Genomic DNA, 12660 nt, shown 5'->3' with positions numbered 1-12660 from the left:
TTACAAGCGATAACTTCTTTAACTTTCTGTTTGCTGTCTTCACTGAAGTTGTATGCTGGTGTCTGTAGAGTCATTCTGCAGTCTAGTGCAAAGGCTAATTCTCTACACTTTCTCAACAGTGTTTCATGAAAAGTGTATCTTCTCCCCTTCAAGGATTCCTATTTGAGTCAACATAAGATTTCCATTATGATTGTGCATTGAAAGAACCTACTGGCATTAGATCTAGCTGCACACTTCTTAAGTGCTGCGATGCAATCCTTTGATCCAACCTAGTGGGGATCCAAGACATTCTAGCAGTACTTAGTTCTGGGTAACACAAGTGATCTATGTGCAGACTCCTATAAGGATGAGCAACACGTACCTAGAATAAATCAAAGTTGACCATTCGCCTTCCCTACAACCTACTTTATGTGCCCATTCCATTTCATTTCATACTGCTCTGTAATATTAAGCTTAGATATTTAATTTACATAACTGTGTCAACCAGTACACTATTATTACAGCATTTGAATGTTATATGGCTGCTTTTCTTACACATTTGTGTTCTCTAACTTTTTTCAACATTTGGAGCATGCTGAGAGTCATCACACCAAAATGAAATGGTAGCATGTTTGAGTGATCCATGTGATCCTTCTGCCTGAGTGATTTTACAAGGCACATTAAATACTTAATGCAACAAGTTTTTTCTCAGCCAATTTCAGTAGAAAATCTGCAAAATTTGTTGTGGGACATTGTGAAATATTCCTGCTTCAGCCTCTTTCATTTCATGAAGTTCTGACAGATGACAGCACTATATGTAACCTTCAAAATGGCGTCTGTAATGGAAGTGGATTAAGAGCTGTCATTGAGGCACTTTTTGCAGGAAACCAGAGCATCGTGAACATTCATTGGTGCTTGCAGAATGTCTACAGAGACCTGGCGGTGAAGAAAAACATGTCAAGTCATTGGGTGAGGCAACTAGAGAAGCTTCCAAAACTTCATAGAATTATTCTACCTCATCCACCCTACAACTCAGTTCCCACAGTTTCTGACTTCCATCTATTTGACTCAGTGAAGGATGCACTCTATCAAATGCAGTAAGTGGGTGATGGGGAGATTACTGTTGCAGCAAGCTGTTAGCACTGTCAACCAGTGGAGTGGTATCATGCAGGCATACAGGCCCTTCCAGCGAGGTGATGCAAGGCCGTCCCATTGAACAGAGGTTACATTGAAAAATAGGATTTTGTAGCCAAAAGAGTGTGGAATAATATGGTCTACTGGAATCCTGAATAAAACCAACCTGCTTTAAGAAAAACAGTGTTGCATTACCTATTGAACACCTGTCTTATAAATGTAAAGTTTAAAACTTCAGCTTTCCTTCTTTCTATTTTCTTTTGCTCTGCCAGTCTGGTTTAGAAATGATTGATTAGAAGGCTCCAGCTCGCTTAGCAATTCTATGTAGGTCCTGAATTTTCTACAATTCTTGGCACCTCTTTCTCTTGTCTTATCTCAAGGTCAATGCCATTACATTTAGAATATCTGTTATTAAACCTTAAAGCCCAATTGACACTGTAGATTGCATAACACCAAAATATTCTGCATACATTACGAATGACCCATCAATGGAACAGAATACTAAAGTCAATGAGGGAAGATTCAACATGGAAAGGGCAGTGATATTGTCTGCTAAAATTACGAGTAACCTGTTATCAACATGTTCTTGTTATCATGGTAGATTTTTGTGCTTGGGTGTGTATTTAATTTTTATTTTGATGTTAGCTTAATTTTTGTGGGATACTGTGAAGGTTGCATTAACTTTAGGTTTTACAATACATGGGTGAAGTAACACCCTACACAGGGAATAATTAAGAACATAAATAGTCATTTGGTAAAATTTTGACTTAATAAAATTGCTTCAATAGTTAAAATATTCCATTCAAGGATAAAAAATGTTTGTCCTTGTTACCAAGCAATTAGCAAGAAAACGAAAGCCAAGAACAAAGCAAAAGGGCAATATGAACAATTTTGGAAGCATTATTGCTCTTGCTGTTGTTATATATTCTGGAGCAAAGAGATATTGACATTTAGGAAAGCTTCTATGACACTTTAGCTATTCCTCCAGGTTTCCAGCAGTAAGTAGAAATGCTCTTATTATTATTGTCAAGCATACCAATTGTGAGATATGCTCCAGCAATTAATTTCAACTACCACCTCTTGTCCCTTCATGTTAAAACTATATTGCAAATTTTGATAAATATGAAGGGCCCTCTAATAGAAAATTAAACATTTAGTCTTTGTAGTGCCACATGAGATGTAGTTGATGTTTCATTTACTGTGAACATACCTCTACTGTGAGTTGTCTCATAATGTGACATTCTATTAATCCCCACTGTGAAATGACATTTAGACAGAAAATGGATCGTGACCATTGAACTTCATGAAAAACTCAAGATTAATATTTATTCACCGACCTAATGTCAGTCAGCGGGTACCATCATCAGATTTTTACCTAGGAACATGAGAAAGTCTGTACCATTTCGTTAAAAGGAATCCACTTCACAATAGTTTATTAAATATCACTGACTCTGAATTTTGTCACATTACACTTCATCTGGTGTTACTGCCAGAACACTATTATTTTGAGTGGGATGTCTGAACCACTCTAAAATTTAAAGAAATCTTGGAATGTTTGTAGAACTACCTCTGTGTTGTTAGTTACATCCTGTATACCATTCCAACTGACTGCAAGTTGTGTGTATTCATTACAAGTTTCTGTTTTGAGTTCTTCATAGATCTATTGGTTTGAATTATTAAATTAGTCATAATTTCACTGCATTTTCTTATACACTGTCCAGTCATATTGTGACCGCCAGTTAAAAGCCTGAATAATTAGCTTTTGATTGTGGAGTTGTATGAGACATGCAGGAAGAAGGTCAATGAGTTTCTGTGAGGTACTGAGAGGGATGTGGAGCCATGTCAACTCCAATGCCATGGCCAGGTGCACTAGGTTTCTAGGTTGAGGATCCGAGGAGTGAACAGCCTGGTCCAGTTGGTACCACTGATTCTCAATCAGGATTAAATCTGGGGGGGGGGGGGGGGGTGGGAGGGGTGGTTTGGTAAACTCTTATTGCCGCTCTTTGAACAATGAATGTATACTGAGAGCCATGCGACATGTTGCATTGTCTTGTTGGCACATGCCTTCATGCCAAGCAAAAATAAACTGCACTAACAACAGCTGCATACTTGTGTTGATCCACTGCACCTTTCAGGATGATGAGAACCCAGGGGATGCCATGAAAACATTCCCCAGACCGTAATGCTCCAATTGTTGCAGGGTGTTTACTTTCTGATATTTTGTTGCTGTACATGCCAATGGCCATTCGTCCAACAGAGAACAAAATGTGATTCATCTGATAAGGGCATCTATCGCCACTCAGTGAACATCAGCTCTGGTACTAGTGTGGGAAATTCCAGCCTTCATTGCTGATGATAGCTGTCAGCACAGCTGCATGAATCAGACACCTGCTGTGGAGGCCCATACACAGCAACATTTGGTGAATTGTCATTGAGGACACAATATTGGTAGTCCCTCTGTTCACCACAGCACACAATTTCTTAATAGTTGCAAGCCTACTGGCTCATTCACATCTCTGCAGACATCGTTCACTCCTGTCATCTATAGCCCATGGTGCATCACAGTTGTCACAGCATTGGTTTTGGGTAGCATCATGTAGCCATGCACTGCATACTTTAGCAATGGTGGTGTGTGAACAGTTTCCAAACATAGCAATTTCAGAAATGCTTCAACCCTTGGCCTGAAAGCCAATGATCATGCCCTTTTGTATGTCAGATAAATCACTCTGTTTTTGCATTACAATGACTGGAGTTTCTTCCGTGTCCTCCCAAAATATTTTATACACTCTGCACTGCTTGTGCCATCATCTGTCATCTGTGAGTGGTTAGCGCTGATATTGAAGGCAGGTGATAATCGCATTGATGTGACTGGGCTGTGTAATACATTCTCAAAGAAATTTACAAATGTTTTTATTTCTGTCATGGTCCTATTACACTTGAAACTTTCATCTTCTTTTTCTTCAATATCTGCTTCTGTTTGAGTAAGTACCATTGTTACATAATTGCTTCTTTCATCAGTCTGTTTAAGCTTCATTTCATATTTTGGAAGCTACATCACTCTTCCTGCATAAATTATTAAAATGTCAAGTTGTAACTTCCTGTCTGGAGCCTGCCTATTTCCAGCTTTGTAAACATTTTGAGATGCAAAACTCATGTACAGGTAGTTTACATCATATGATACATCAAACACTGAAGATCCAGTGACTGTCAGCTACATTTGGCAACACTATCTTACATGAAGATTAGCAAATGATTTCTATCTTTTATTAGTTTTATTTCTGTAATGAATGATGAGGAAATCAAATGGAATGGGGAAGAAGAGAGAGAGGTTCCCCAAGATGACTATGTTTGGTAAATCAAGTCAGTCATAATAGGAAATAAGATATCATTCCATTCCTGCAACAAAAATATGTTACTGAAGAAAAATTCAATACAAAGAACAATTAAGTATTGAAAAACTAACTGATACACCTAACAGTCCCATTGTGAACTTCCAGTGCATGCATATTTGTCAAGGGTTACCTTAAGTGCCACAGGGAAATCATCAATTCTTAGAGAGGATAGTCATATAGGTGACTGACTAGCCAGAGAAATGGCCTGATACTAACACTGATGTGCAGATTGTTCCAAACTATAAAAAATAAATGCAACAAAGGATTTCTAGATTTCTGAGATCAATAAAATATGGCAAAAATGGAGACTATGACTTAATGCCTCAATTTGTTAAATGGTGACAATTTGACAAAAAATACATTGATATGGTTCTTTAAGAGATATCACTAAATAAATTAATTCCAACAAATGTATCCCATCTGGACTACTAGGAGGCAGACAACTTAAGTGTTTGAAGGGACTGAATCATGTATTGTACACTGACTGCTAGTTCCCCTCACATTCATCCATAGTTTCCCCACAGTAATACGAGTCTCTTCCTTTCAAGCATCCTGATACCATGGAGGAAGGTTGTATACTGCACTGCAATATTTCCCATAAAGCCCTTTGCTACTGGATCTATTTCACAAGCTGAATTCTCCAGCCTGGGTAATATATTGACACACACACACACACACACACACACACACACACACACACACACACACACACACTCTTTTTTCTAAAGTTACAATACGCGTTCTATTAATCACGCTACCTTTGCATCAACTGCAGCTACTGTGTTGTTCCTAAGGAATTGGGAAACGACAAAAATGCAGAAAAACTCTTCACAACATAAGTACAGTTTAGTAGGTAGCTCATTATGCAAAGCATTTCATTAACATCTTAGGAAAATTAGCCAAACTTAGTAACTTCATACCAGTGTTTTAGTCTTCACCACAAAAAATATGTGGTGCTATATTCATGACACTACATCTCATAAAATGAAATGATGTTTAACATATTATAAGTCTGAGAAGCTGTCCCTAAAAGCTTATTTTTTTTTACCTTTGTAAAACTTTACTGTGCAGAAATACTGCTGCTAGCTATCTTAATAATGGACAGTATATCAAAAGTAGAGAGGAATCTTTTCTGTTCTCACTGTATGTGGAAGAAAACATTTCTTAATTTTCGAACCCACTGGTTATCACAAACTTCTCCGAGTTCCTCAATGAAGCTAAACTCAGAAAAGCTAAAGTGAACGAAATGACTCATATATTCCCATTTTTGTTTTATAGGTTATCAGTATGACAGATTTCCTCTGATGTAAATCAACATTGTTGTCAACCATTTTTATTAAAAACATCAAAGAACACATTATATAACACACACAAAATGTTGTCATCTGAATTACTAGAAACATTTGTTACAAAGCGGATCATGATTACACTCTCCTAGAGACCCAAATGCAGAGGAAGAGCACGGTTCAACATCAAAGTACTACCACTTCAGTAACTATTGCGTCTCATCAACACTGCAGTAGCAGTGGAAGTTGCGTCCCAGTCGTTAGTGTTAGTGATATGACCTGGCATCCTTGTATGCAGATGCCACCAGTGAAGTGTAACTGTAGTAGTCCCACAGTTTGTATTTTCTTTGCATCATCTGAGTTAATGGTTATCAGAATTAACTGAGTTATTGAAGTGCTCAAGTCAGCAGAAAGTTCTTTCCACAATAGAATGTCAGTACGATTTTTCAATATACAATTTTTTGCTGTTGAATGTTTACTTCCATTCCACAAGCAGCGGTAAAGAAACTGCATTAGATGAAGTGTTTCTTATTGAAATAATACTAGCCTACATACGAAACATAGAGAAAATATCCAAAAAAGTATTACGTCATGGACCCAGAGTTTCACCTTATTGGGACTGGATTTGTTTTCCTAAGTTTATAAACATAGATCACTTTGCAGTAGCTTAAAAGTGAACTGCCCTTTGTGTGCTGTACATTAATCATCTTTTTTGGGTGCACAAAAAATTAATATGCAGCATGCTAAAGGCATTTTTCTTTTAAACTACTGCAGGTTATATACAGCTGCTGCCAAGATAGCCATCATAAGAAACTTATCATAGATATCTTTTATGTACAGGAATGAGAGTGGTGTTTAGTTAACTATTACTCTATCTCTTTTCCACTAGATTCTAATAACTTGATGTATTATTTTCCTCCATTTTCTCATCTTCTTGCTAAATACAACAGTAAGTGAAGATTTTCGTTTATTTTCCAAAGATGGGCACTACTTTACCGTGTACATTCCAAGAGCTTCTTACTGATGCATAATATAGTACTATTAATATTCTACCAAAGTAAGCTCTACCACGATTGTAAAAGCATCCTAGTTCCATTGTTCTGGGATTGAAGAAGTGGAGGGAAACTAAAGCCACTTCTGTCATCAACCTACACAGGGTTTTCATAAGCTACAGGATTTTCACAGATTTTTAAATTTTAAAACATACAGATGTATGTGTACATCTGAGACAGCACCAGCAATAGTCTCCTAAAGTAAATCTTGCTATCCTGTATTCCATCTCTTTCCTACGGAATATTCAATACACATTTACTGTGGAACCCATTATTGTGCTGACAAGCAAATGGGTAGTTCTGAATCCTTGTATCTGAAATATACAACTTTCTCAGCAATAATTTGCTTCGCTTTGATACATTCAATGCGAACTCAAACAAAAATTACAAATTTAACTGATATTTTACAAATGTTTACACAGTTATTTATTCACAATCATAACAAAATGGTTATGTCATAGCTCATGAAGACTTTTTGGGTCTTTATCAGTTGTGTTTGCATGCACAACACATGAATATTTGTACTTCCATGGTTTCAAATTATCCTACATTGTTGCTGTCAATACATGTGTCCTCAATACAATTTTATTCACTATGTAAAGAATTAAGTGGTAGCACAGAGCAAAAAAATAAGATTATACCTTTAATTTATGTAGATAACAGTAATATGTAGCTTACCTCATCATCTGTTACACTCAGTGGGTCACATACATCTAGAGAATCATTTGCAGAGGTTAAGACCTGCATAAATTGAAAAGCATTAATGGCAAAATGAAAATATAATGAATTAAGAACACAGTATCATAAGCTATGTTTGTAAATACTACACAGAGAAAAAGACAATTTCACTGTTACATTACTTCTGTCTCATATTTTCATTATAGACAGAAAGTCGGAGCTGTAATATAAACAAAAGCTTGAAGGTGCATCTCAACTATTGCAGAGACAAAGTTACCAACAGAACCACACATTGCTGTTGTCTAGCCAAGTGTTTCACAGTAACCCTAAGTACCCTTAAATGCAGACACAGGGCATCTCCATGCACTCTTATTTAAATCATCGCCACATGGACTGCATGAGTCTCTTTGTGAAACTAGTGTGGCCAACAATCAGGGCATACATTAAAACAAAAGAGAGTGCTTTAATTCCAATATATTTACATAAGCATCACAATACAAACCCTTCCATTGTGTGCTACTTTTTCAAGCTGTTCTGGGTGGACTGTTTCCATTGTCATTTCACTTGAATTGTTTACAAATGAATCACTGTCATCAGAAAAATGATTGTCACTCTTGTGTTCACTTGGACATTCCTCTAAATGTTCCACTGTCTCTTCCTCAGAAAGAACTGTGTGAGAAGAGCTAGCCATTTTGCACCAGCTAACTTGAACATAATAATAGCAACCTTTCTCTCAACACAACTGCTACAGTTCAAGCTAATACAGGGTTCACTACACAGAACTCCTATGCATCTCAGGATGTCTAGTACAGTGAGATTTGAGACAGAAGCTTTGAAAAATTGTGTCAAATGAGACTCAGCAATGGAGTAGAAAACAAAACTCGCAATGTTGAGCACCACTTGCCACAGGAGTGGAAAGGGTTCAATAACATTAGTCTCAATACCATACATGGTTTAAATAATGTAACATAAGCCACTTCATAATCTGTTCCATAAAAACACGGGAGAACTGCCGGATATCAGTAACTTCCTGCCACGATATTTCGGCGCAGAGTCTTCTGGCCATCTTCAGGTGAATGCCACTGTAGTAGTACTGGCGAGTATGCACTGAGCTCGGCTATTTAAAGCCTTCTGAGGTGACACTGCCCATGCGCTGCTCAGCATGCGCGTTCATAACGGCTCCGTGAGCTGCGCCTCGCGCCCTCTACTGTGAAAGCCTGGTGTATCGGTGTCAGGTCGATTTCCATCTTTATGCAGATAACTACATCGACTACGAAGTTTCTCTATAACAGGATTCCAAGCAGAGTTCAGCTGATAACCGCTATCTCGATTGATGAGAGTCTCGTTGTCAGACAATCTTATTTCCACAGATTCATTGATAATCGAGCTCCAAAAGTTTGATGTATGGGCCAAAATTTTTGTGTCGTCGTAATTCATGGAATGGTCTGTGGAAATACAATGTTCGGCGATTGCGGACTTGGTGGGTTGGAGAAGGTGAGTATGCCATTGGTGTTCCACAATGCGTTCCCGCACAGTTCGTGTTGTTTGCCCTATATATGATTTGCCGCATTCATACGGAATTTTGTAAACACCTGGTTTACGCAGGCCCAGGTCGTCTTTAACGGATCCCATTAGTGATGAAATTTTGGAAGGAGGGCGAAAGATGACTCTCACTTGATACTTTCTCAATATTCTGCCTATCTGTGAAGAAATATTCCCAATAAATGGTAGATAAACAGTCGACCTGAAGGCCTCTTCCTCTTCCTTGTTCCGTCGTTTGTAGGTCTTCATCACTCTGTTCACTTGCCTAGGTGAAAAGCCATTGTTCAAAAATACTTTTTGCAGGTGTTCCAGTTCCGTTTGAAGACTGTCGGCGTCAGAGATAGTATGGGCATGGTGGACCAAGGTTTTGAGAACGCCCATTGTTTGTGCTGGATGGTGGCAACTAGTAGCTTGTAGATACAGGTCTGTATGAGTGGGCTTTCTGTACACCGAGTGACCAAGTGTGCCGTCACTCTTCCGTCGCACCAAGACGTCTAAAAATGACAGACAACCATCTTTCTCTATCTCCAAGGTAAACTTAATGTTTCCATGTATGGAGTTCATGTGATGTAAAAATTCTTGGAGATGGTCCAGACCATGAGGCCACACTATAAAAGTGTCGTCAACGTACCGCCAAAATACTGTCGGTTTAAAAGTGGCAGAATCGAGTGCTCTCTCCTCAAAATCCTCCATAAAAAGATTAGCCACCAGGGGAGACAAAGGGCTCCCCATGGCGACACCATCAGATTGTTCGTAAAATTTGTTGTTAAATATAAAATATGTAGAGGAGAGAATAAGTCACTACTTTGCAGTTGTAGTGACTGAAGTCGACTGATAAAATCACCAGAATTCTTTATGTGATGTGCACACTTGCCTATCATTGGTTTGAGCAAAGATGCCAAGAATTTTGCTAGGTCGTAGGTGGCTGCTCCAATGTTACTCACAATTGGACGTAATGGCACATTTTCCTTGTGGATCTTAGGCAGTTCATATAGCCTAGGTGGAACTGAACTGTTTGGTTTCAGTCTCTTGATGACCTCCTTCGGTAGAGAACTATTTGATAAAACTTCTGCTGTTTTTCGCACTACTCGGCTCGTGGGATCCTTATCGATTTTGTGATACGTTGAATCACATAATAAAACATTGATCTTATTAATATAGTCATCCTTGGTATGAGGACAGTAGCGTTTCCTTTGTCAGATTTTAAGACTACTGTATCCACATCTGCTCGTAAGTTACGGAGGGCTATCCTCTCCATGGGCGAGATGTTATTCTTCATTGGTGCACCCTTGGTCAATACATGGCAAGACTCTCGACGAACTTACTCCGCTTCATCTGTATCAAGACGGCGTACCGCTTCTTCGATGGCACTGATGAAATCCACTAGTGGCGGTGAAACAGGTGTGGGAGCAAAATTCAGTCCTTTTGCTAGCACAGACACACTCGCGTCATCTAAAGTTTTCTCTGTCAAATTAACAACAGATCGTCGAGTTGGAACTTCCTGCTGCATCTGTTTAGAAAGTCTGTCAATCTTGGCAGTTTGCCTCGTCACAGCTTTATCGTGGCTCCAGTTTGCTTTAGCCCATGTCACACCATCCACCCAGTCCACGACAGAGAAGATAGTCTTGCTGCCAATTCCAAATGTATGTGGAACATGTCCTTCGATACAGAATCCAATTCACGCTGAGTAAAACGAATCCTTTCTCCCACCAAAGCCATGCTTGCTTTGCGTTTGATGTTATTTGCAGCAGTGGTATTTATGAAATGCACAATTTTGGCAAACGTTGGAATAATGCCCTTGTCTCTGCACCTTAATAAGAATATCAATGAGCTCAGCAGCCTCGCTCCTCTTTCACATAACTTGTCGAATCTTCAAATACATTCCATCACTTCCTCCCCGTAGAGTTGCTTGATGTGATGTTTAAAGCTTTCCAGGCGTACTGATTGTTCCATAAAAATATTGTCTGACAACGAGACTCTCATCAATCGAGATAGCGGTTATCAGCTCAACTCTGCTTGGAATCCTGTTGTAGAGAAACTCCGTAGTCGACGTAGTTATCTGCATAAAGATGGAAATCGACCTGACACCGATACGCCAGGATTTCACAGTGGAGGGCGCGAGGCGCAGCTCACGGAGCCGTTATGAACACGCACGCTGAGCAGTGCATGCGCAGTGTCACCTCAGAAGGCTTGAAATTGCGGAGCTCAGCGTGTACTCGCCAGTACCACTACAGTGGCATTCACCTGAAGATGGCCAGAAGACTCTGCGCCAAAATATTGTGGCAGGAAGTTACTGATATCCGGCAGTTCTCCCGTGTTTTTATGGAACAATCAGTATGCCGGGAAAGCTTTAAACATCACACTTCATAATCTACTCCTGCTAATGCTGTCACTCTTTTGAATTACATTTCATAGGTAACTTGTATTTCGTTATGTTTTCAGTGCAAGAATAATGTACTCAGTTGTTGGCTAGAACCATTTTCACATACATTCATTATGAAATAAAGGCACTGCCATACATGTAAAAAGTAAATAAGAAGAGAAAAATTTAGAAACAAGATTTTGATATACATCAGAGCCTAGAAGCATCTTTTTTGTTGACTTATTGAAAAATTTATTTTATAATCTTAACAGCCTATGGATCTCCCACTCCAAACTTTTTATGAGAAAGTAACAATTGCTGTTGAGCTACCTGATAGAGAAGGAACTCAGTTAATAGTTTGTGGAACATTCAATACATATTTTTTAAAGGATTTGAACTGGGATAATAACGCATTGGAAACATTACCCCACTCTTAACGATGTGATTCCAGTGTGAATTTTCCAACGTGTATGCACCAAGACAGCACAACACACAAAATGGAAATATTTTGATATACAGAGCTCAGCCTGGGGAAAAATTAAATTTTACCTTATTGTTAAGGTAAGTGAAAATGAACGTAGACTACAATGTGTTCTCACAGTGTATGCGGCTAAATGGCAGACTACAAACTCTCAGTCAGACCTTAGAATGTTTTCTGTCACCTACTGCTTCATTAATTAATGCAATTTATTGATTAAGGTAAAAAATTACCCTAGATTTGGAGTCAACATTACAGTTTACATCCACTTTTAAGTGCCTAGGTAAGTAAATTCAAAGTCTGGGCAAAGGCATGGGCATACCGACATGGTGATAAGTAACAATTGGTTATGGTAACAGTGTGGCTAGAGGCCGACATACACACTCCTTTTAAATGTACATCAAGAGTATGTTTAACTACTATCACATTTAATAACTTTCCTTTACTTGGAATTTTGGCATAAACTCAGAAATATAAATTATTCATTAAAAGTACAAGACAGCTAAATGTATTCCTGTAATATATTAATGAAAGTTATTGTAGGACAGAGTTTTTATCAGCCTACATAATTTATAAGAATATGGACTTGTATTAAATGTGAATTTACAGCATCTATCAAATATATGTATTACACAAAATGACTCCTAATAAGAAGGGTTACTAAAGATATTACACATATTGCTACAAGAACTGTTACAGTTCTACTCTGGACAGTCAGTAAATAGTCTGCAAATAACTGAACATAACCATAGTATAA

General features: G+C 38.3%; 1 protein-coding gene across 5 annotated transcripts in view; it reads right to left on the bottom strand.

Moving 5' to 3' along the window:
* The window catches only part of LOC126427298 (zinc finger protein 708-like), a 223677-nt gene that overhangs the window by 62206 nt on the left and 148811 nt on the right, over positions 1-12660 (bottom strand). For all 5 annotated transcript variants that reach the window (XR_007576627.1, XR_007576628.1, XM_050089598.1 and 2 more), the window contains exon 6: positions 7522-7584. Coding sequence is in view for 3 of the 5 variants with exons in the window: in XM_050089598.1 (XP_049945555.1) it covers positions 7522-7584 (63 nt within the window). In the remaining 2 variants the exon portion in view is untranslated. The remainder of the gene's footprint in view (positions 1-7521; positions 7585-12660) is intronic.

This window comes from Schistocerca serialis, chromosome 11 (assembly GCF_023864345.2).
Source record: "Schistocerca serialis cubense isolate TAMUIC-IGC-003099 chromosome 11, iqSchSeri2.2, whole genome shotgun sequence".
NCBI classification, from domain to species: Eukaryota; Metazoa; Arthropoda; class Insecta; order Orthoptera; family Acrididae; genus Schistocerca; species Schistocerca serialis.
This window is presented reverse-complemented; position numbering and strand designations above follow the sequence as displayed.